Source organism: Cnephaeus nilssonii, assembly GCF_951640355.1.
Source record: "Cnephaeus nilssonii genome assembly, chromosome: 4".
NCBI classification, from domain to species: Eukaryota; Metazoa; Chordata; class Mammalia; order Chiroptera; family Vespertilionidae; genus Cnephaeus; species Cnephaeus nilssonii.
This window is the reverse complement of record NC_137075.1, coordinates 75,156,500-75,182,820: the sequence shown is the minus strand read 5'-3', so window position 1 is coordinate 75,182,820 and position 26,321 is coordinate 75,156,500. Positions and strand designations below refer to the sequence as shown.

Below are 26,321 nucleotides of genomic sequence, written 5' to 3'. Positions count from 1 at the left end.
AAGCAAACCCCCACAGCTCTAGGAGGCCTCCAAGTAATCGTGCTACTTTTAACTCTAGCAATTGTTTTAAACAACCAATTATGTAAATAAAATGCACTATTTTATCTAAAATTGTTTCACAATGTACATTTCAGGAAAACTTTATGAAGTATTCATCTCCATAAGCTAAAACAGACACAGTTTTAAGAACTTTAAAAGAGAAACTTTTAGACTGAGAACATTTTTTTAGAGTATCATTTTCATTCCTGTTAAAAGGCAAAAAGTGCATTCCCATCCAGTTATGGTCCTTTACAGTTTAAAAAAAATTTTTTTAAAGAAAAGACAAACTGTCTTAACAAATCATCAGTAAAGCAAACATAAATTTTCTACCTATAGTAAATACAGTCTGATGCTTTTGAATTTGACTTTCAAAATTTCCATAGTCGTGTCATTACTCTATGATGTAATTGTTTCAACAGCTGTTTTCAGGTTTTTGTTTTTAAAGAGACCATTTCTTGATTCAATGGGTTTGCAGTATGTCATTTAGCCTGGCATGCATTTACTAGGAAGCTGAGATGCCACTGAGTGAGACCATGAGCGTGAAGCTTCCTAAGATGTATTTTAATATATTTTGTAGACATTTGAAATTTGAAGTTCAAATCTTTTAGGCTTTACAAATATTTAAAATGTATTAAGAAATGTTATGCTTTCTGTTCTTTGATATTGGATTTATAAGACTAAGGAACAGAAAAGCTAAAACTAATTTATTCTAAGTAATATAAAGATTTAAAATGTCCATTTAAGATTTTGCCTGTATATTATCTGTATAATTTTTAAAATATACATAACTTTTGAAAAGGTTTTTCAATTTAGGTAATTCAATTTCATCAGCAAGCCTTACATTTTGACTATAGTAATCTTCAAACACTTGGTAACACCTCTTATTACTAGTATATCTGTCATTTGCTAACTTTGAGAAATTCAAACAAAGCCTTCTCTCCTAAAACAACATTAGACAAGCAGATAACTGCACATGGCACAAGCTACATATATGAATTTGTGGTATTCTTCTATGAGACAAGGAGTAGATAAAAGTACTTTAAATTGCCAAGTTTTGGTGTTTTCTACATGCAGATAAAGACTAGTTTCTTATAAACTGCACAGCCTACCTAATAAAAGAGTAATATGCAAATTGACCCTAACTCCGCTACACCCACAAGCCAATCAGGAGCAAATATGCAAATAAACCCAACCAAGATGGCTACAGCCACAGAGAGCAGGAGGGAGGCTTGGGTTTCCCCAGCAACAGAGGAAGCCAAGCTTTCCGCCTGCCCTTGCCGGCCTAAGCCTCCATTCAAGGCTATAGTTTCAATTATAAAAGGTAAACAAATCCAAACAGAAATGGCGGCAGCTACGGAGCTGGAAAGAGCAGGAGGCAAGGGTTTCCCCCGGCAATAGAAGAAGCAAAGCTTTCCGCACACCCTGGCCAGCCCAGGCCTCAACTCCAGGCTACAAAGTTTCAATTATAGAAGGTACACAAACCCCAAAAGAAATGGCTGCTGGCCATGGAGCGAGCAGGAGGCTTGGCTCCACTCCAGGCTACAAAGTTTCAATTGTACAAGGTAAATAAATTCCAGATACCAGGGCCTCCGCTTGGGTCGCCAGGGGGTGTGGCTGGCCTGCAAACCACCACAGGCCCCTCGCTCAGGCCGCCCACGCCCCAAGGGAACCCCACCCTGATCCAGGACACCTTTCAGGGCAAACCAGTTGGCCCCCACCCGTGCACCAGGCCTCTATCCTATCTAATAAAAGAGTAATATGCAGATTGACCATCACTCCAACACACAATATGGCTGCCCCCATGTGGTCAAAGATCATGCCCCCATGTGGACACAAGATGGCCACCACAAGATGGCCAGCAGGGGAGGGCAGTTGGGAGGCACCAGGCCTGCAAGGGAGGGCAGTTGTGAGGGACCAGGCCTGGAAGGGAGGGCAGTTGGAGGCGATCAACCCTGCAGGGGAGGGCAGTTAGGGGTGACCAGGCCGGCAGAGGAGGGAAGTTGGGAGCAAACAGGCTGGCAGGGGAGCAGTTAGGCATCAACCAGGCTGGCAGCGGAGTGGTTAGGGGGTGATCAGGCTGTCAGGCAGAAGCGGTTAGGGGCAATCAGGAAGGCAGGCGAGCGGTTGGGAGCCAGCAGTCCTAAATTGTGAGAGGGATATCCGACTGCCCGTTTAGGCCTGATCCCGGGCAGTCGGACATCCCTCGAGGGGTCCCAGATTGGAGAGGGTGCAGGCTGGGCTGAGGGACACCCCCCACCCCCGTGCACAAATTTTGTGCACCGGGCCTCTAGTTTAAAAATAAAATTAAAAAGGAAAGAAATATAATGGTCTTTTTTATTATTATTATTCCTCACCTGAGAATATGTTTATTGGTTTTAGAGAGAGAGGAAGGGAGTGAAAAACACTGATTTGAGAAACATTGATCTGTTGCCTCCTGTGTGTACCTCAACTGGGACCAAACCTGAAACCTAGGTGTGCCCTGACCAGCAATCGAACCTGCAACCTTTTAATCTAAGTATATGAAGGATCTTAACCCATATTTCATGGATGGACAAGCAGGGATCTGTGAATACCTTGAAATAGTAGGCAAATTATTTTCATGTAAGTACAATTGAGGAGGGAGACAGATGGGCATAGCTATTGATGTCTTAAAGGGGTCTGTAGCCCCAAATACTTAAGAATCATTGCCTTAAAGGCTACCACAGACCTATGAGTTGTTTTTCCAGCAGTAATGGCAAAATAACTCTCCTGTTCATTGTGGATGCCTTATTTTCCAAAGGCAGCTCTATTATAGCACTTACCAAACGGCACTGTAATTAGTTATGTACCTGTCACTTCCACAGGATAGTATACTCCTTAAGAGCATGGGTTGGGACCTGCAGTCACTGTCTTCTGAGTGACCAGCACAGTAGGTACACAGTATCTGTGACCTTCTCATCTCGTGTTATCATTATTTGCTATGGGTCTGTTGTTTCTGTTAAATGTGGGCTACACAAGGTCAGCGACTGTGTCTTATTTATCTCTGCATTCTACAAAGTTGTAGCATAATGCCAGGCCTTGCAATGATGGCTGAACTTAACTGATTGGTTTCCACCTCGAGTCTGGGGTTCCTCATGACGAACAGCTTGCTTAGATTCACGGCTGACCAGATCTGGTCTTTAGAATCAGCCCTGAGTGCCAGCAATTGCAGTCACTTCCCAGCTGTCTTTGAAAACGTAACAATATTTCAGCTGTGTTTTATTGAGTTCTTGAAGTATTTTTCCTGTCCACCCTGGACGCATCTCCTCTTGCTTTAATTCCTTGTTTAAGCAGCTGCTAAACTATCCTGCTGCATTCAATTCTCCTCACATACTTAACCCAGCCCTGCAGATTTTGCAACATTATAGCTTCAGTGCTTGAGAAAAATACTATGTCTTGATGGAGAAGGTGCCTGGTCATTTGATGTTTAGTATGTAATATTTTATCTGCCTTGCTTTCCAGAATTAGTCACGATTAAACATTTCTTTCCTTGCTTTCATGTTTAAAAGTGATTTGTTAGTATAGTCTCATCCCAAAATATGTTTAGGCATAAATCCCATTACATTTTTAAAGTTTACTATTGCTTCTGTTTTCTGAGTTGACAAATGCTTATTTTAAAATTTATAATTTAAGATAAAATTCTTCCTATAGGAAGAATAAATGCATCGGCACCTGTAAAAACAACTCCAATTCTTTTTCCTCTAAAAAGCAATAGTTAATGTGAAAGATTCGTTTCTTCTTATGCCAGGTTCCAGCTGCTTCACTTTGTTTAAAACTGACTTCAAAGTTTAAACACTGTCCTGTCCCAACAAATAACCTCCCCCAGATGGAATTATCTCAAGTACTATCCTCAGAGCTCTGAATACCACACCTGCAGCCTTTTAATTCAACATTTTATAAACTTTCCAAGGGAAATGATAAATTTTTTCTGTCCCCTAACTTCCGGAGCATTGAGCTTAGTGCCTGAAGGGAGTTCTCTACCTGGGGAGCGTTTGTAGATATTTAGGCAAATAATAAATTGGGCTCGCTCTCCCTCTCAGGAGCCTTTCCCTTCCCCTTTACTCCCCCAGGTGTACTACCTTTGCCTTTCCCTCTCCTAAGCTCCAAGGACCCTTCTTTTGCTTCAGTAACTTATTTCCTGCGTCTACACAGCCCAGCTGGCTTACTTCTACTTCCTCTGTAACTTTCTAAAGAAACTTCTCTTATAATTTGGGGAAAAAATAGAGCTATTATCTCTACTATGTTTATTATTATGAGAAAAACAAATAGCTCCAAAGTTCAACAAGTTTTAAAGTAAAAATCATCCCCATAAATGAGATGTAAGGAACAGATTGGGCTCAATGTGTCCGAGTCCTATAGCACCTGGTAAAGCTACAGTTAAAAATTTTTTTTGCATAAGAAAATCAGTTAAGCATAGAAATAATCATGATTCATTTCTATTCACTAAAAAGAACACAAACCAAATGCACTCCTCTCATAAAACCAGGTAAACAGAAGCCTGATATAGTGGCCTTAATATAAAGAAGGAAGTTAAACAGCTGGATTTTAATGACTGTCAATAAAATAATACTTTACCTAATAGATTATTATCTTTATGCATCAAAGATTAGGAGAAGGGGGAAGCAAAAGACCAGAAGAGAATTCACAATTTGTATTAAGTAAAAGAAACCCACAGGCCATGTATCCCAAGGTTAAAAGTTTTCACAGATATTTTTACTTAAGGATTTAATAATCACAAAAAGCAGCTTAGAACACAAAAAGCCAGCCTGGGACATGCTGCCCAACACAATCTACGTGAAACAACCAATAAAGTTGTCAGGGAGCACAAAGGAGCCCTACACTGTGCAACAGGAGCCAAATTTTAACATTAAAATGAAATAGGCCGGGGGAAACTCTCTTTATGGTTAGAAAATTATGAAGCAGAGAAATGTTAAATAACTGGAGAGAGAAGCCTGCAGTACACACAGTCCTCAGGCCAAAGGCATTAGCTCCTGTTGACAGCATGCTGTCAACCCACGCTCTGAAAAGCATCAATAACTGCCAATAACCACTGTTTTGAACAAATTCTTAGGGCAGAATAATTTGGAATAAAGTCATAATTATGCCATAACCAGTATTTTCTGATTTTCTCTAAGGTATAAGTCATCTCTCAAGCTTCCTTTATTCCACAAAAATTTCAGGTGGATTTAAAAGAAGATAATTAAATGAATGTGATTTTAAGCATTACATAGTTCATTAAACTAAGCAATATATTCTCACTGGAGACAAACAGTCATGTTAAACTACTGTAGTTATACTATAGGAAACATCAAAATTAAATGTTTAGAAATTAAAATGCAATACAGTTCAATGAAGAAATAAAAGCTTAAAAAGAACAGTTTTAGAGGAAAATATAGTTTTATAAGAGTAAGATTGTGGGCAAATACAGTTTACTTATCCTATATAATAAAAAGCTAATATGCAAATTGACCGAAAGGCAGAATGACAGGTCGCTATGATGCACACTGACCACCAGGGGGAAGACGCTCAATGCAGGAGCTGCCACCTGGTGGTCAGTGCACACCCACAGGGGGAGCCCCATTCTGAGTTGGCAAGCGCAGTAGTGGTGGCAGGAGCCTCTTCTGCCTCCGTAGCAGTGCTAAGGATGTCTGACTGCTGGCTTAGGCCAGGGCAGGAGTGGAAGTGGGCCTAAGCCATCAGTCGGACATCCCCTGAGGGCTCCCGGATTGCGAGAGGGTGCAGGCCGGGCTGAGGGACCCCCCCCCCAAGTGCATGAATTTTATGCACTGGGCATCTAGTATATTTATAATCTGCAAATAGACCAAAACAGAACATCCAACTTTGATACTGTTTTTTTAAAAAATCTTTAAATTCATTATAAGTGCTCACTATGATGTTACTGTGAGACACTACAGATGACCTCACTTCCCAGAATGCCTCTAAGTTTCTGAGTTGGAGAGGGACAGCCGTGCCTGCCTGGCCCCTCCGCTTATTTGAGCTACCTTTCAGATCCTGAAGGACAATCGTGGAAATGGGTATCAGGGCCATTTTAGAGGCCCCTCCCACTGAAGAACCATTTATCTGTAGCAAGTAAGTAGCAGTCTTCTCTGAGGTGGTTGCCTCCAAGCCCAGAATTCAAGCATATGCATTATGTTATGGTAAGAAATCAGCAACATCATTCCCTTTCAAAAACGGGGTACAAACTAAGAAAGAGGACGTTCAGTCTATGTAAGGTTCAGCTTAAAAAATTTAAGTTCCTTTTATGTACCCATCATTATTACATTAGGTGTTGTGAAGTCCGAAAAGAAGAGCAGGACATTATCTCAATCCTCTTTCATTGGAAAGACAAAATGAACAGAGTGTTATGAGAATAGTCAGCAAATCTTCCAACTGCTCCTGTTCCACCTAAAATATAAGGGATTTCAAAGGCTAACACCCAACTGAGCTCTCTGCCTTTTAAAATTATATCATTTCTATCTGCTAATGTTTCCACTTGTGTAACTCGAATGCTATGCTGGGTAATTTTTCTTTTCCTCTTCTTGTTCTATGACCTTCTGTTTTATTCTCTTTAAAAAGGTGCTATACTTTATACCTGGATGGCTTTGTGTAAAGTCGTTGTGAAACCCCTTCTAAACCAGTTTGGGGTAGAGAGAAGGGAAAGTCTGAATCACATTGGGGACTTTTCAAACTAACAAGGGCTCCCTTCTATTCTGATAGGCCTGTACTCTGGGTGTATCCCCAAAGGGAGTTGCTGCTACAGTGAAACACTCTTCTAAATTCATAAAAACCTAAATGTAAATTTTATACACTCCACTTTATTTGTAATAAAAAAAGAATGTTTCATTAAAAAAATTTTTTTAGCTCAAAAATTTACAACTATTTCATTATTTCAAACCAAAACATACTATGGGCATCTCTTTGTATCAAACAAAATTGCATTAGTAAAAACATCTAAATTGAAATAACATATCAAATCTGTTTTTATTTTTAGGTCTCCATTAAACCACTTCATAGGTTGAAGTAAACTTATTGTAATGCTGGATTTACTTAAAGGATAAGAAAATAAATGGTTTCCCTCCATTTTACCTCTTCATTTCCCCCCAAGATTCAGTTCTTTGCATAGAGTTGCTCAAGAAATATCCAGCAGAACGATGTTTCTGAAACCTTTATGTCAAATAGAGATACTACCCTGTGATCTTTTATAGATCAGTTTTAGGGGAAAAAACACTTTATCTATTTTATACTGTGGTATGTACGATAAAAAATTGCAAGTAAATGATGATCGAACACTATATTAGCTGTAAGTTGGTAGCTAAGAGCACAAACTCAGAAGCTAAGCTGCCTGAATGCAACTCTCAGTGCCAACACAAACTGGCTGCGAGACCTGAAATACCACCACTCTGTGCTTCAATTTATTCTTCTATTTCATAGGTTTCTGATGATCATTAACAAAGATGATGTATGTAACTAACTTAGAGCTGTACCTAGAAAGTAGGCACTCAATAATGGTAGTTTTATTGTTATTTAGCCTATGATTATTTTCTAACTTTTCCCATTGACAAAACAACAACAACAATCATTCTTGTTAGGCAATCTTTTCAAAATAATTTTGACAAGGAGTCTTTTTGTTTAAAAAAGAAAAAGGAAAAAATACTGATCACATATTACAGCAATAGAGCTAAAAGGGACTTCACAGAGTATCTTATCCTTAGTAATAAAGAAATCACGATTCAGAGAGGTTACTGACAAAGAAATCAATGTCACAAATTAGTAGTAGGAACTACAACCCACAGCATACAGTTCTTCCCCACCTCCTAACTTTTTCATACTCTTCTACTAGGATATGTCTTCAGATATTGAGCCCTGTAAGAACAATCAGAAATTATCTCTAATACTTTCTTTAAAAATTATCAAGGAAGGAGATACGATGTTTAAGAGTAAAGCCTTTGCTTTTGGAGTTGGATTTGGTTTTACTCCCAGCACTGTCATTTTTTATTAGTTACTAGAGGCCCAGTGCACGAAATTTGTGTACTGGGGGGGGGGGGATGGGTGTCCCTCATCCCAGCTTGCACCCTCTCGCAAGCCGGGAGCCCTCGAGGGATGTCCAACTGACGGCTTAGGCCTGCTCCCCCTAAGCCGTCAGGTGGACATCCTTAGTACTGCCGTGGAGGTGGGAGAGGCTCCCACCACCACTGCTGCGCTCGCCAGCTATGAGCCGGCTTCTGGTTGATCAGTGCTCCCCCTGTGGGGGCACAACTGACCACCAGGGGGCAGCTCCTGCATTGAGTGAGATCAGGCCGAAACTGGCTCTCCAACATACCCCGAGGGGGTCCCAGATTGCGAGAGGGAGCAGGCCAGGCTGAGGGACTCCACCAGTGCACAATCGGGGCCAGGGAGGGATGCGGGAGGTTGGCCAGCCAGGGAGGGACCGTGGGAGGGCTCCAGGGCGTGTCCGATCCGTCTGTCTCAGTCGCAATCAGCTGGACCCCAGCAGCAAGCTAACCTACCGGTCGGAGCATCTGCCCCCGGATGATCAGTGCACGTCATAGCAAGAGGTTGAGTGGCCTTAGCATATCATTAGCATATTACTCTTTGATTGATTGAATGGCCAACCAGACAACCAGACACTTAACATACTAGTATTAGGCTTTTATTATATAGGATAGGATGTGACTTTGGGCAAAATATGTAACCTCTCTGAGCCTCAGATTCTCAAGTATAAAATGAGACTATTACCTAACAAATTGGGTTGATTGAAGATCTTAGCAGAATGCATTACATTAGGAAGTATACTTAGATGGTAGCTATTATATATTACTAAGGGCTCAGTGCACGAATTCGTGCACCTTGAAAGGAACTGTGGGCCACTATGCTGCGGTGGGCACAGGAGCGGGTCTTGGCCCATCCTCCGCGCCCTCACCTGCCCCCTCCCACCGTGGCCCTGGCCCCTGTCTGCCAGCAGCCCCATTCCCGCCACCGCTCCCATGCGTTGACGGCGCTAGCCCCACTCGCACCTACTGACAGTGTGGAGTGATTGGGGCCAGCGCCAGCAGCGGGTGTGAGTGACAGCTGCTGCCCTGATTGCCCCTCAGGGGCAGGGGGAAGTGGAGAAGTCCTCAGGGGCGATATGGGCCGGCAGCCACTGCTTGCACCTGCTGACGGCGCTGAGCGACCAGGATCAGCACCAGGTGCTGGCAGCGGGTGCGAGCAGGGCTGGCACTGGCAGCAGGTGGTAGCGCTGGGTGGGACCACAGTATGCGGGAGCAAAGAATTTTCAGTAACTACCAGAGGCTCGCCCCGATGTTAGTGACCGGCACCCCGCCTTGGTCTGGCGCCCCTGCTTACCTGCTCACCATCCTGACACGGCCGACGCCCGCCATGTTCCGTGCATGCCCCCCGGTTGGTCAGCACACGTCATAGAGACCAGTTGTTCAGTTTTTCTGCCTTTTGGTCTATTTGCATATTAGGGTTTTATATACATAGATTGTTGCTGTTGTTATAAACAACAGTCACCTCTACCAAAACTGGAGGAGCATCTTGATTTCTCCTAACGGTATGAAAAAAGCTAATATGTCAATATCAGTGACTACTGTCATTTATTCTTGTAACAAGTAGCTGACTCATAATTCTGACTTGCTGGGTGATGGAACGGTGAGTATTGGGCTCTGCAGTGAGAATTAAAGTAGCAAACACAACCTACACCCTGGCCAACATGATCTGAAAACTGCTTATCAAATCTGTTGTTTCTTACACTACCTCACCCTGTTGTTCAAAACTGAAGAAACCTAATACGCATTGATATTTAAGCCAAAGGATAAGAAGAGAAAATATCTACATATTTGACCTAGAAATTTCTAGGAAATTTCAGAGTGGGTAATATGAACAAAAATTGAGTCATAAATTACCCATGAATATAATTTATCCTTTTACTTTTACCACAAAGGGCGAATGTGTCAACTTTTACTTAAATATTTCAAGACACCACAAAATAAACACAAGTGACTTTGGGTCTGGAGACAGGATGCAAGGATGGGAACGCAGAGCCACTGCAGGCACAGCTCTCCGAGCTCTCACAGCCATACTTAGTCTGTAAACCGCCATATCATTGCTTTACAAATCCTTTATGGATCATTTCTTAACACTGTATGGTATGATAAAGCTGTTAACTGCAAAATAAGAATATAAGGACAAAGACTCCCAAACATGCATTTTTCAACTCACAAGAGATTTTAAATAGATGATGTCCAGAATTTGAAACAAAATCTAGTAAGGAGAAATCTAAAATGTAGTAAGATTCAGAATAGCTGTATCTTTTATACTAATTTGCGTTCACTGACAAAAAAAGTAATGCTGTAAATATTAAAGTGGTTAAAATATGTAAAAAGAAGTTAATATTTTTAAGCCAATTAAGTTACTCATGGCTCCCTCCAATAACAGCATTGTCAGGAACAGTATCGTGGCAGCATAAAAGCTTACATTCAACTGCCACGAAGCTGACTGATAATTCAGAAAATAGTGAGCCACCCTACCCTGAATGCAAACCATGATTTATTTGAATAGTGTAGATTTAATTACTAAAGCTCATTTAAAAACCATTTAAGTGCTTGAATGTATTGCTGTGTGGTGTTATGACAAAGAGAGTTCCTGCCTTTTAGGGGCAGGAATGTCTAGAGGGACATTCCAGCATTAAAATTTGGTTGAGAGCTGAGAGACCCGATGTTTTAGTAGACAACTTTATCTACAGTACACTTCCTGCGTGACACAGCTACTAAAATAAATTCCTCTTGGATAATTATTTATAAAAGCATGCCGTAACGGTTTGAAAATGAAAAGAATCTTAAAAAATACAATAGGTTTGCCTCATGAAAAAAGACTTACATTTCACATGATTTCGTTTATTCAAAGTACAGAAACCAGAGAACTAATCTATGCTGTTAGAAGGCAGGGCAGTGGTTAACCCGGCGAGAGTGAGGTTGTGACTGAAAGGGAACATGAGGGCGTGTCAGGGTGCTGGCCGTGAGTTATACAAGTAGCTTCGTTTCTGAAAATTCTTTCAGCTATAATACTCATAAGTGTACATTTTTGTATATTACACTTCCATAAAAATATTATATTGGAAAAAAACACACCAATAGATTAGTTTCAGCAATGAAAAGGTGATTCCTTTATACAGGGTGTCCCAAACAAGTATATACACACTTTAACATCTGATTCTATTATATTTTAAAAATGAAATGTATTTTAATAAACACTGCTTTTATAATGACTCAAAGTGTGTACACATTTTTGGAGGACACCCTGTAGTTCCGAAGTGTTTTCTAATGACTAAAATAGCCACATAACTAACCTTACTTATTAGGCAGACTTTAATATCAAGTGAATGGCTATTGCTAAGTCACAGGCCATACTGTTAACTACAAAGACAAATTCCTTTCTATTTCTTTTCTTAAAATCTTGAAATACCAGTGAGCTGAAATTATTCAGAAGCGGAAGGTGAGCTTTTGTCATTGTAACTCTAGTTTGACTCTCACAGAACTTGCTACTTAGGGTTCTTGATGCTCTGCAACAATTAGCTACTCACTTAAGAGCACAAATTACTATCATTTTAACTAATCTTGAAAGCACTTTATTAATATTATAAAGCATAATATTTATAAAATAGTAATACATTCTATAAAAGGCATTTAATTCCTTATTTTGGGTGCATAAAAGTTTGCTGTTTCAGTTCATGTCTATAAAAAGTAATGATATAATTATATATAAACTCAACTGTGCCCTTCCAGTGTGGCTCGGTGGTTGAGTGTCAACCTATAAACCAGGAGGGCACGGTTTGAGTCCTGGTCAGGGCACATGCCCTGTTTTCAAATTCTATCTCTGGTAGGGGGTGTGGTGTGCAGGAGGCAGCTGATCAATGATTTCTCTCATCACTGATGTTTCTATTTCTTTCTCTCTCCCCCTTCCTCTTCCTCTCTGAAATCAATAAAAATATATATATATTTATAAAATAAAAATAAATAAGCTCAACTTTAACTCTTCTTCAACAATAACTCCTATAACTTTAATTACCAGAGGCCACAGTTGTTAGAGGAGGCCACTATTATCACATTCTTATAAATGACATTTGATAGCAAACAAAGCTGAAGGCAAAGAAACTCCCTAATAGTTACCAAGCAGTTTGAACCTAAGTGCCTCTACAATCCACACACAGAAAATCCAATTTCAGAGATGGAAATCCTTCTTAAATATAAAAATTTCATTCAGGTTATGGCCTGTGACGATTACTAAAAACACACTGAATTATTTGTATAGCCTTTACGGTGGGTTTTTCCGTATCTAGCCATTTCTGACTAAACTTGGAAACAAGAATTAAATGTGACATAGTGACCAGTTCACTTCACCAAGGCCAGACCTGTTAACTTTTGAAAAAGAGTGAAAGAATGAAAAATGAGCTTTCAAATACAGGAAGCCACTAGAAAATAAGAACACCACCACCCCATATCCTAACATTCGAGCCCTAAAGATTTTTCTGTTGAATAGTGAGTTTCGGGGTGAGGGGGTGGGGAGGTGAGGGTGGATTTCTGTTCACTGTACACACGACACCAATGGGAATAGGGGCCAGTCCAAGTTCTACGTTACCCGTGCTCTGGGTAATAGCTCCAAGCTGTGAGGCACAGCTGTAGAGGCCCTGCCAGCAAGGCCGGCGCAGCAGTGCTTTGATAGCGTGGGGCCCCGAAGTGTCAGGATATAGAGAAGGCAGCAGTTGTTGGCTGTGAAAACAGTCTGATACAAACCAGATGGGAACTTACTAGATGGGCAACACAAAGGAAAACAATTGGCTCATTCAACAAAGTCAGGCCCCTGCCCCAGAGAATTCACAGAAGACAATAACAGTCACCCAGAGTTGATGCAAACAAGAAACAGCCATGTGGTTACAGTTTAAAGAATTGTTTTTCCTCAGACTAAACAAAGTTTTGATTTCTAATTCTTGTGTTCATTAATTGTAGTTTGGTGCACAGGCCTTTTGCCAAAGACAAATATTTCATTTAGACAATATAGATTTTTTGTGACACTGAGAAAAATATATGGGGACGTGGAGACTAATTTGGTGCTGCTTCCTGTAAAGTGCTATGAACACAGGCTAAGCTATTTCAGGAAACTGGCGAATTTAGAGAATGATTGATCATGCTGACATAGTAATTAGAAAATATCCAACATAATATTTCCAGGACTTCCTATGTCTGATTTGTTTTAACGTAGGCAGAAGGGCATGAAAGGCAATAATCACAAGTTTCTTGGAACTACATTTCTACCTAATAATTTTTTTTTTTTCTTCATTAGGTAGGACAGTATTACTGCAACTATATTTATAAGAAAAAAGTGCCAGGGTTCTCCACAGCCTTACTGAGTGAGGCTCATCACATGACAAAGTTACTCTCCATATGAGTTGACAAGTATAACAAAGATTAACAAGTAGGTTTTAAGGTAAATATTGACCGTAATATTTCACTTAAAGACTTGTAAATATGTATCCCACAACAGAGTAATTTGTTTTACTATTTTTAAAAAAGGTAAATAGCATCCTAGCTTAAAATAATTCGCAGGTAATTGAATTTCTTCCACTGGAAACCCTAGCACACTTTGGGCCTCTGCATTTACCACGAATGTAAAAATTCACCCAAGAACCCTTCAATTGGTAATCACCATTCTTAGGTGGTGCCTAAGGAGCCCATCAAAGAAACTCTGAAAATAAAAGCATTTTCATGCACACACACTATCTGAACCTATTTTATAATTAAATACATTTAATCCTGTTTCGTTTTGCCCTTTTATAATAATAAAAAATAATAATTAGTTTGTTAAAAGAGAAGACATATATCTGTGAAATTGTGAAAATGATTATAGTCCATGAACACATGCTTCCCAATTTGCATTTGCTGCACTGTCCACATTATTCTCACTGACTCTTCCACCCTAGAAACTGAAGCCAAACACTTACATCTCTCTCACTGCATTAGATCTTCCACCCCTTGCAAGGTAATTCTGAAGTAACCCAGAGAAGCAGAAATGGAGTAACGACTTGTTGTGTAGGTTGATACCCTCATAAGCATTTTCAGCCACAGGTATTTTCCCTCTGCACTCGGTTGCACATGCACACTCACACACACTTTTTAAAAGTCTAAATTAATTTGTGGCAACAGTGCTGAATAACTGAGCATTTTAACTGTAATGATCAAATCCAAAAAATCAGTTTCTGCTATTGTAATCTAATTACCATGTAAAAAGCAGAAAAAGAAAAATTTTTTAAAGTGTTATTAAAGTCTTATATAAGAAGAATTAAGAATAAATACATCACTTATCAATGAATCAATTCTGTTAAAAGTTTTTTCAACACATGAAATCAACTCCCTTACAAAATGATTAAGAAAAGTAGTTTATCTTGGATTTATTAGTAAATTATTTCTTATACTCTGAGTTAACTCATGAAAAATATAGAGTTGTATCATTCCAATTATTAGGCATATTGATAATTATTCATGCACTTCTTCAGAAATTGCCCATTTCTACTTTTAAGGGGTGTTTATATATACTGTATATATAAAGATACTAACCTAATGGAGTACCATAAATTTTATAAGGAAAAAAAAACCAAGAAACTGCATTTAACAAGTTTTTACCTCAAAAGTTGACCCTGATATAATTTCAGAGAAGACAAGGGCCAGATCATGCAGATCCTTTCAGGTCATTGTGAGGAGTCTGGACTTTATTCTGGTACAAAACCAAGTCTTTGGAGGGTTTTGAACAAGGAGTCACGTGATCTGATTCATATTTTTAAAAGATTACTCTTGCTCTAGGTGGATAATAGACAATAGGAGATCAAAAATGAATATAGGAAGACCAGTTGAGAAACTTCTCAGGATATTATTTAGGTTGAATGATACTATGCTTAAAAAATTAACTGCACAACCACAGCAGGTAGAAAACTTAGTTTGATATCAAGTCACTGAAACAAAGTTTGGCCAGTTTTATTAGAATACTGAAAACCACAGTATCGAGCAACAGTTTCTAATAACTTCTCTGGACACTGAGACCAGCAAAGAGCAGGGAGGTTACATAATCTCCATGAGTCTCTGTTTTCTCGTCTTCTGTATAATAAAACAACAATAATAAAAACATCTTTACATACAAGTTTGCTGTGAAAATGAAAGCTATGATATGAGAGAGGTTCCTTGTCAGCTGTAAAGCATTTGACAAATGTAAGGTTTCACCAATGTGGGTTGTTCAGGGGGAAGAAACAGATCGACCACACTTGGCAGTGATTGCGTTCTGTCCTAGTGTAACTCTATGAAAGATGTATTTGAGTAGAGCATGATCAAACTAGTAAAGAGCTTGGAAAAATGACACAAAACAAGGAAAAGATCATCAGCTTTGCACACAGGTAGTAGGGGCTTGAATCCCAAATTTTCAAACTTCCAGAAACTTCTCTCTTTAAAAATGGGAATACAACTACCTCTATGGCATGGTATTGTAAGAAATAAATGAGATAATAACACAGAGTGCCTAGCAAGGTTTCAGTAAATAGACACTATTGCTAAGATTATGACTGTGTTCCGGGCACAAAAATATTGGGGGTGGGGTTAAAGATGAATAAGTCATTTTTTTTTTTTTCCAATTGGAAGCTCAGTAAGGACTTAGAGCTGAATTTTGAAGACTAAGAAGTTGGTAGACATGGGATAAGAAGGAAACTCCAGGTGGGAAGACAACATGCAAAGGCATTGAGACTTAGAAGTATAGTGTGTGGAGAGGGCTCAATTAATATTTATTGAACTGAACTGGGTTGATTACACATTAGTATATTGAATGTGCCAATAAGGATAAGTTTTGAACTGTTCATTCTTTTCTGAAATCGAAAAATTTATTTTTAAAACAAGAGTGTTTCTATCAAGTACTTTAGAGTTATTAGCACATAAACTATCTTCTTTTTCTTTGTTTCTAGTTAACAATAATTTATAAAGCATAAATGTTCCAGACTTTTAGCTTGAATGGAATGTATTCTTAAGTAAACACCTAAATATGCAACTTATATTACATTGAAGATAAGTTTTATAAAAATACTAGAGGCCTGGTGCACGAGATTTGTGCACTTGGGGGGGAGGGTGGTGGGGAGGTTCCCTCACCCCTGCCTGCACCCTCTCGCAGCCCAGGACCCCTCAGAGATTGGGCCTAAGCCGGCAGTCAGACATCCCTCTTGCAGTCCGGGGCTCTCGCAGTCCAGGACCCCCTCGCTCCTTATCACCTGCCTACAGCAGAGGCAGGAGAGGCCCCCGCCACCACCGCTGCGCTCACCAGCCGTGAGCCCAGCTTCTGGCTGAGCAACGCTCCCCGTGTGGGAGCGCACTGACCACCAGGGGGCAGCTCCTGCATTGAGCGTCTGTCCCCTGGTGGTCAGTGCACGTCATAGCAACTGATAGTTCCGCCGTTCGGTCAATTTGCATATTAGCCTTTTATTATATAGGACAAGCAGCCCGGCACAAGAAATTCCTGCACAGGTAGGGTCCCTAGGCCTGGCCTGCGATCAGGGCCAATCTTCTCTGGCTGCCGGCAGCTGGCCCTGCTCCTGCCACACCATTGCCGGTCGCCCGGGTGATCAGGGCCCCGCCGCCACCCGCATCAGCCGCCACCCACCCCCAGTTCCTGGTTCCCCATTGGGCAATCGGAGCCTGCCGGCCGGGTGGAGAAACCAACAGGTTAACCATTCCCACCCGCTCGCCAGCCCTGCCCCCCGCCGCCACCAGTCACCCTCTGTGTATGGGCTGATCGGGGCCCTGGCGCTGCCTGCGTCTGCCACCACCCACCCCTGGTTCCCCATTTCTCATCAGGCAATCAAGGCCTGCAGGCTGGAGGCAGCTCCTGCATTAAGCGTCTGCCCCCTGGTGGTTAGTGTGCATCATAGCCAACTGGTGGTTCTGCTGTGCAGTCGATTTGCATATTATGCTTTTATATATGTAAATTGTTCATTCAAAGTGAAATACATACTTCTCCATGAAACAGCCATAATTTGGGGTCCATGTATTCTTAGAAGCATTTAACTGCCAGACAAGATGTGGATTTAATTCCCTTGTAATAAGGTGAATTTCCTTCATTATCTTCAAGGCCTCTGTATGAGATAGGATTGAATACCTTCAAGGTCACCCAAAGGCCTGAGGACCCTAAAGCAAGCATGTCAAATTCAAAGGCTAACACGGGCCAGACAAACAAGGTTTAAGTTTATGTGGGCTGCAAAAAAACAAAAGCTTCAATTTTCATAGAAACGTAGGTTTATTTCAAAAATATAGTATATAAAAAAAAAGACCAAGAGCAATTATAAAATTAATGTTTTCTTCCTGACATTTGGCATCTCTTCTCTGCTACTATCTTTCCTACTTCGGGGGAAGTCTTGTTCGCAGTGGTTACTTTCAAAACTGACCCAAAGTGAAAAAAAAAACAAACTGACCCAAAGTGAATGTCAGTAATTCTGGATCTGACAGGAGACTTATTTCCTTTCATAACTGTAAATAACTGCTCACACTGTTATACTAGTTGGGCCGCAAAAATATTTGTTGGGGGTCACATGTGGCCCGCGGGCTACGAGTTTGACATGCTTGCCCTAAAGGATTATTTTTCCACTCTGACTCTCCTATTCTCTGGAACATTAGGCAATGTCTCAGAGTTTCATCAAATAAAAAATAAATTTAAAAAATTTTATGGAAATAAAGTCATAACTGACTGTATTTGCCAAGGCAATTATATTCATTCAAAAATATTCAGGATGGAGCTATGTATCAATTATAAAGTGAAACACTTGGCTTCTATTTAAAATGCTCACTGGGTATTTGTCTTAGTCAAAGCTGACATAGGTCTGCTCTCCTAACTTCTGTATTAGATGAAAAATTAAATTTAAAAATTTACACATATTAAGTCCATTGTTTTAAACTCTTTCTAAATAAAACTTCTTCCTACTAGTAACACCTTGGTTTCTTTTATTCTTCTTATGATTTTTATTGACTTACTGAATGTTACCTGGACATTATTTAATGAAATTGTTCTAAGTCAACAAAAAATTTACTATTGCCATCTTGTGGTCAGACATTCATATCTATGAAACAAAAGACAACGTCACTTCCCTAAAGAGAGATATTTACAAACAAAGGTATTTTCCTATCAGCTGAGAAAAATGATCATTTTATTAGACATAACATCCCCAAGGTGATAAAATTCATTTGTAATTTTAAGAAATTATAATTTTTAAAAACGAAATTAAATGTCAAGTCATTGGCCATGAATAGTAACAGTACTCAGTAGGAGGATATCAAGTCAGTCCTGATATTATGTTAGGAACATTCATTTGCTCTATATACTGACATGATTAATTTTTAAATACCATGAGAAAGGTTTTATAGGCAATTTTTCATAGGAGTCTAAAATACATTATTACCACTATTATACCACGGTTAGGTTAAAAAGTAGTCGGGAGGGTAAAGTTCTGACAAGTTGGAGCAAGAGAGGAACAGAAAATAAACAAAAAAGTAAAAATCTAAACCTCATATAGCATGATCTTAATAAATATCTTGGTGCCTCCTAATTTAAGTCCTCCCCAAATGCCAAATGCATAGTTATATTTGCAATTATATTGTCACTCAATAAATGAGATTACAAAACACAATTGTAAAAACAAAGAAAAACATTCCACTGCTTAAAGTATTCCTAATACTTCTTCCTGGATTGTGAATAGAAAGTTTTAATCATTAGAAATCTTAAGTTCTACTGCCAAATTTCAGAATTTAGGTTATACAAAATTTAAATGCCTAAGAAGCAAGAAGGCACACGAATGGCTAACAGCCTTACAGAAACATAAAGACAACATCAAAATACCATGATACAGGTTATAGAATTAATGTTTAACCACACAATTTTGATAAACAACAGTACAGAAAAGTTCATCCATATAATAGCATTTAACATGAGAATCCTATTTTTTAAGTTGTATTTGATCAGCATCCACACACATCACTAAGTTGCCTTTACAAAGCACCTTAATAGCCATACCCCTGTCTTCATCAATTGTACAAGAATCAAAAGGTAACATTAAAGGAAAAAAACTACCAGAGAGTTTTTTAAAATCTATTAGAGATAGAGTTTATTGGTAAAAAGAACTAACAGATATACCATCAAATATGATGCCAGATTCTTTATCCCAATGGACTGAAAAAGCAAATAAAAAGAAAACCTAGAGATAAGATGTATATAAAAGTAAAGAATTCTCATTATATATCTGTTCAATATCAGGGTAAGTATCAAACTATTATATTATTACAAGAAAACGAATCTTACCTTGTTGCTCTGAAAGTGAAATATCAGATTTACTTCTCACACGTATTATACGAGTTTGTGCTGGCTTGTGTTCAACTTGCTTAACATCTTGGTCTTGCTTTTGTTGGTACTAAAGAATTTAAGACATGAAGTCACAGTAATATTTTTAAAGTTACTTTAAAATAATTTGAGCAATTAAATTTCGTAGGAGTTTATTACGTAAAATTTGAATATTATACATGCCTTCTAATTGCCAAATGTTACTAAAGAAAAAAATAATGCAAATAAATTTTTTAAAAAGATTTGGATAATATATATATATACAGATTTCAAATATTCAAATAATTTGTCTATTTCTAATAGGAAATTCAGAGCTACTTAGAAATAAAACTATTTTAGATACATATACATGATGGATTTAGACAGGATAAGAGCTTAATCTGGAGAGCTGTAAACTCTCCCAAATAAAATTTGCATGCTGCGCTGAAAATTTCAAAGAGCTTTAATATCTAGTAATATCACTTAATTCTCACAGGTGCAAGAGGTACTGTTGTTATCCTCCTTTACCATTCAAGAAATATATGTTCCACAATAAACCCCACCATCTCTCCTCCTTACCTATATCCAAACCAAATTTGAAATTTACAGCAGTCATAAATCCCTTCACAATCACACATCACTAATTGTTGATGACTTGAGCCATTTTCTTTCTTCCCTTTCCTAGTTTATGAGCCTAATTTTAAATGAGTCCCTGAAAACTATCAGATATACTTTGACAGGAACTCAGAAAGATATCTCTAGATTCTTATCAACAAATACAAGCAGAGAAGAATCTGAAACACCTGTCCACATGGACTCAAATGTAACCAACCACCCCAGCTCTGGCAGGCACCCATTTACCTTCAAATAAAAGTAACTTTAGACTTGCAGTAGTAACAAGCTTTAACTTGGTCTTCTACGCTTAGAGCCATTAGTCATGTAGGTATCTGCCTTGAAGGAAATATACATATAATGTGTGCTTCCCTGGGTACTCTGTCTCTGGCTGCTTCAGCTTAGAACATCCCTAATTGGCTCCCGTCCTTAACCACAGTGACTAAGAGCTGAGTATAGTGGAGCTAAAATGCTTTGTGTTCAAACCTGGCTGTAAGTTTGAGCTTCGGCCTTGGGCAAGTTATTAACCCCTCATACCTCAATTTCCTCATTCATAAAATGGGCATGATAATAACTATCTCATTAGGTTGTTATAAGGATTAAATGAATTATAAGGATTAAATATGTAAAAACTTAGAACAGCATCCAGCAGAATAAGCACTGTAAGTGTGCTGTTATTACTAGCCATACCTCTCTGTTAAATCTCACAAATGAATTATTGAGGCCCATTCTGGTAACATTCCAGAGTTTTATTTTAAAATAGGCCAACAATTAAGGGAAATCAATCATTCTTTTATTTTTAAAATAGTTTTATTGATGTATAATTGATAAGACAATGATCTTCACATATTTAAAGTATACAACTTGCTAAGTGTTGGCATATATGTATACCCATGAAACCATCACCACAATCAAGATAAGGTAATGAACATATCCATTAATCTCAGAGGTTTTCTGATACGTTTTGCATTTCCTACCATTACTATTGATTAGTTAGCATTTCCTAGAATTTTAAATAAATGAAATCAGAGTATGCACATTTGGAAAGAGGGTCTGGTTTCTTTCCCTCAACATAACTTCTGTGAGAATCATCCATTCTAGTGTATGTTTCAGTAGTTCATTGCTTTTTATTACTGAGAAGTATTCCATTGAATAGATGATACCCAATTTGTACAATCACCAATTGATTCATGTTTGTTTTGTTTCCAGTTTGGAGCTACTACAAGTAAAGTTGCTATGACCATTCATGTACAAGTCTTTGTGTAGTCATATGTTTTAGATGCTCTTGGGTAAATACCTAGGAGTGAAATGCCTGGGTCATATGGTAGGTGTATGTTTCACTTTTTTTAAGCAATTGCCACTGTTTTCTAAAGTGGTTGAATAATATCATATTCCCAACCACCACTGTATAAGAGTTCAATTGTTCCACATCCTTGCCAACATTTGGCATGTCAGTCTTTTTAATTTTAGATATTCTAATGGGTGTGTAATAATATTTGTGAGACCAACATATTGAATGGAAGAAGATATTCACCAATGATATATTTGATAAGAGGTTAATATCCTAAATTTAGAAAGACTATTTTGGGTACAGGACCCAAATAGGCATGGTCAACAGACATATGAAAAAATGTTCAACATCACTAATCATCAGAGAGATGCAAATTAAAACCACAATAAGCCCTCACCAGTTTGGTTCAGTGGATAAAGCATTGGCCTGTGGACTGAAGGGTCCTGGGTTCGATTCAGGTCAACGGCACATACCTTGGTTGCAAGCTTGATCACTGGCCCTGGTTGTGGTGCATGTGGGAGGCAACCAATTGATGTATATCTCACATAAATGTTTTTCTCTCTGTCTCTCCCCCTCCCTTCCATTCTCTCTAAAACATCAATGGAAAAATATCCTCAGGTAAAGATTAACAACAACAAAAACACACAACGCAATGAGATATCATCTCACACCTGCCAGAATGGCTCTCATCAATAAATCAAACAAGTGTGGTGACAATGTCGAGAAAAGGGAACCCTCATGCACTGTTGGTAGGAATGTAGACTGGTGCAGCCACTGTGGAAAACAGTATGGAGTTTCCTCAAAAATTAAAAATGGAACTGCCTTATGACCCAGTGATCCCACTTCTGGGAATATATATGAAGAAACCCAAAAAACTAATTCAAAAGAATATATGCATTCCGTTTGATCCAGTGATCCCACTTCTGGGAATATATCCTAAAAACCACAAAACACCAATCAGAAAGAATATATGCACTCATATGTTCATAGCAGCGTTATTTACAATAGCTAAGATTTGGAAACGGCCCAAGTGCCCATCAGTAGATGAATAGATAAAAAACTGTGGAACATTTATACAATGGAATACTATGAAGCAGTAAAAAAAAAAAAAAAAGAGGGATCTCTTACCCTTTGGGTCAGCATGGATGGACCTGGAGACTATTATTATGCTAAGTGAAATAAGCCAATCTGAGAAAGAGAAATATCACAGGATCTAACTTATTTATGGAATCTAACGAACAAAATGAATTGACCAACAAAATAAGACCCGAAGCATGGAAGAATGGAACAGACTGACATACCTAGGTGTGGGGATTGGAGGGATGAGAACAGATAAATCAAAGAACTTATATACTTACTAGAGGCCCAGTGCACAAAATTTGTGCACAGGGTGGGGGTCGTCCCTCAGCCTGGCCTGCACCCTCTCCAATCCAGGACCCCTCAGGGCAGTTGGACATCCCTCTCGCAATCCAGGACCGCTGGCTCCTAACTACTCACCTGCCTGCTGGCCTGATCCCCCTAACTGCCGTCCCCTGCCGGCCTGATCGCCCTAACTGCCCTCCCCTGCCGGCCTGATCTCAAACCGCTTTCCCCTGCTGGCCTGATCCCCCTAAATGCTCTCCCCTGCCAGCCTGATTGCCTCTAACTGCCTCTGCCTCGGCCCCACCACCATGGCTTTATCCAGGACGATGACCAGAAGGTCGTCTGGAAGACGTCCAGTCTAATTAGCATATTACCCTTTTATTAGTATAGATATTAGTACAGATATGCATAGCCCACGGACACAGGCAATAGGGGGTAAAGACCTGACAGGGGGTAGAAGCTGGGAGGAGGGGATTAAGGGGGGTGGAGAGTGGGAGACATCTGTAATACTATCAACAATAAACAAATATATTTTTAAAAAGAATATATGCATCCTCATGTTCACTGGAGTGTTATTTTAAATAGTCAAGATTTGGAGGCAACCCATCAACTGACAAGTAGATAAAACAATTGTGGTATCCAATGAAATATTATTTGGACACAAAAAAAGAATGAAATCTTACAATTTGCGATATTATGGATGGACCTAGAGCGTATTATGCTAAGTGAAGTAAGTCAAAGAAAGACAAATACCTTGTGATTTCATTTAGATGTGGAATCTAAAGAGCAGAATAAACAAATAAACAAAATAAAAACAGACTCATAGATACAGAGAACAAACTGATGGTTACCAGAGGACAAGGGAGTTGGGGGAGTGGGTGAAAAAAAGGGATTTAAAAGTACAAACTGGTAGTTCCAAATAGCCACAGGAATATAAAGTACAACCAAGGGAATAGTCAATAACATTGAAATAATTAGGTATGGTGCCCGGTGGGTACTGGAAATATCAGGGGAACACTTTGTAAAGTATATGATTGTCTAACCACCATGCTATATACCTAAAACTACTACAAAATAATACTGAATGTTAATTGTAATTGAAAAATAAAATTTAAATTAAATAATAGTATTTCTTTGTGGTGTTAGCATTTTCCTAATGATTAATAATACTGAGATTCCTTTTACGTGCTTACTTGCCATCAGTATATCTTCTTTGGGTAAGATATCTTTCCAAATACTTGATCTACTTTTTAATTGGATTGTTTCCTCCTTCCTTCCCTCCCTTTCTCCCTTCCTTCCTTCCATTATCCTCACCTGAGAATATGTTTTATTGATATATACACTGAGTGGCTAGACTATTATGATCTCTGAACGCATAATAATCTGGCCACTCAGTGTGTGTGTGTGTGTGTGTGTGTATACATACATATACATACACATATATATACATATACATATACATATATATATATATATATATATGTGTGTGTGTGTGTGTGTGTGTGTGTGTGTGTGTATGTGTATATATATATATATATATTTTAGAGGCCCGGTGCATGAATTCGTGCATGGGTGGGGTCCGGCCAGCCTGGCCAGGGGGAGGGGACATGGGGGGTTGGCCGGCCTGCCTGCTGGTCAAACTCCTGGTCGAAGGGACAATTTGCATATTAGCCTTTTATTATATAGGATATATACTGAGTGGCCAGATTATTATGCATTCAGAGATCATAATAATCTGGCCACTCAGTGTATATGTATATATTTGTGTGTGTTAATCCTCACCCAAGGATATTTTTTCCATTGATTTTTAGGGAGAGTGGAAGGGAGAGAGGGAGGGGAAGAGGGAGAGGGGGGAGAGGGGGAAAGAGAAAGAGAAAGAGAGAGAGAAATAGATCAACATCAATGTGGGCATATGAGAAACATACATTGGTTGCCTCCTATATGCACCCCGACCGAGATAAAACCTGCAACCTAGGTATGTGCCCTGACAAGGAGTTGAACCTACAATCCTTTGATATACAGGATGAGCTCCAACCAGATGAGCCACCCAGCCAGGGCAGACTATTTTCTTAATATTGAATTCTGTTCCTCACATATTCTGGATATAAGCCTTTTATAAGATAAGTGATTGGCAAGTATTTTTTCCCAGTCTATGGATGGTCTATTCATTCTCTTAACAGTGTGTCTTGAAGAACTGAAAGTTCTTATTTTTGATAAGATCAATTTATTAACTTTTACTTTCATGGATAATGTTTCTGGTGCCATCTTTGCCTAACCCAAGGTCAAAACTATTTTTATTTTATAGAGAAGTTATTAACAAATATTTATTCATTATTAATTAGTTTTTCTGATCTTCATCACAGGTTGTTAATACTGAACCCTACATAGTGGTGTTACATAAACAATCTTTACTTTACATATTTTTGGCTTTCACCCTCAACATCATACCATGCTACACAACACCACGCAATGAATACTTATTAAGTAAATTAACCCACAATGAGATATCCATTGCTATCACACAGATATAAAACTATACTTAATAACTTGAGCATTTTGTTCCTCTTGGAGAGTAATTATCCTATTTTTTTCAGTGTAACTATTTTCACTTTAAATAAAATACAAGTGCTACTGATTGGATACCTGAGGAAAATCTCCAGCTGCTGATAATTTGACATAATTTTCTTGTGCTGTTGGACGTGCTGTGGGAAGAGCAAGAAGAGTATCTGGCTGCAACCCCAATTCTTTCAAACTCATTGGACCATGACTAGCACATGCATCTTCAAAACCACCACCTGTTATCAAATATGTAAACAAAAAGTTAAAATAAATTGTTTATTTTATCTTGGACACAGAATAAATAATTGGCTAAAATTATCAATATTTCTTACCTGCAGAATTAGAAGTAGCAACCAAACACTTGGTACCAAGCTTTTGTTGCAATTAAAACCAAAGCTCATAGAGAATACAAAAAGTGCCTCTGTTCAAACAAATCTATGGAATATTCTAAGGTTCCAATCAACAAGTTGCTCATGCAGTCTAACCTAAACCCTAACACTTCAGCCTACCTTTCTATCAGAAAAAGTCAATACAATATTTTCTATCTAAAATATAGCCCTTGAAGTAAGGGGCAATTTCTTGACTAGAAATTGCTTAGCTCTGTTCTGTAAATATTTTCCTTCAAATGATCGAGTTCCTCTTTTCCTTATCCAAATGGCATCTCAATCAAATCAATAAAAAGAAGATAATAAGAGCCCTAGCCAGTTTGCTCAGTGGATAGTGTCGGCCTGCAGACCAAAGGGTCCCAGGTTCGATTCTGGTCAAAGGCACATACCTTGGTTGCAGGCTCCTCCCTGGCCCAATCCCTGCTTGGGACTTGTGTAGGAGGCAACCAATCGATGTGTTTCTCTCACATCGATGTTTCTCTCTGTCTTTCCCTCTCTCTTCCACTCTCTCTAAAAAAAAAATCAATGGAAAAATATTCTCGGGTAAGGATTAACAAAACAAAACACAGAAGACAATAAGAGCAATAAAAGATATTATTTATCTAGTATCACTGTACAGTTATATTACACTTAACTAGTGGCCCAGTGTACAAAATTCATGCACTCGG

General features: G+C 38.9%; 1 protein-coding gene across 4 annotated transcripts in view; it reads right to left on the bottom strand.

Moving 5' to 3' along the window:
* KIAA0586 overlaps positions 1-26,321 on the bottom strand; it is a 100,778-nt gene that overhangs the window by 5,508 nt on the left and 68,949 nt on the right. For all 4 annotated transcript variants that reach the window (XM_079767921.1, XM_079767924.1, XM_079767923.1 and 1 more), the window contains 2 exons: positions 25,352-25,503; positions 19,426-19,534 (listed from right to left, as the gene is read on the bottom strand). In XM_079767921.1, coding sequence (XP_079624047.1) covers positions 19,426-19,534; positions 25,352-25,503 — 261 coding nt within the window. The remainder of the gene's footprint in view (positions 1-19,425; positions 19,535-25,351; positions 25,504-26,321) is intronic.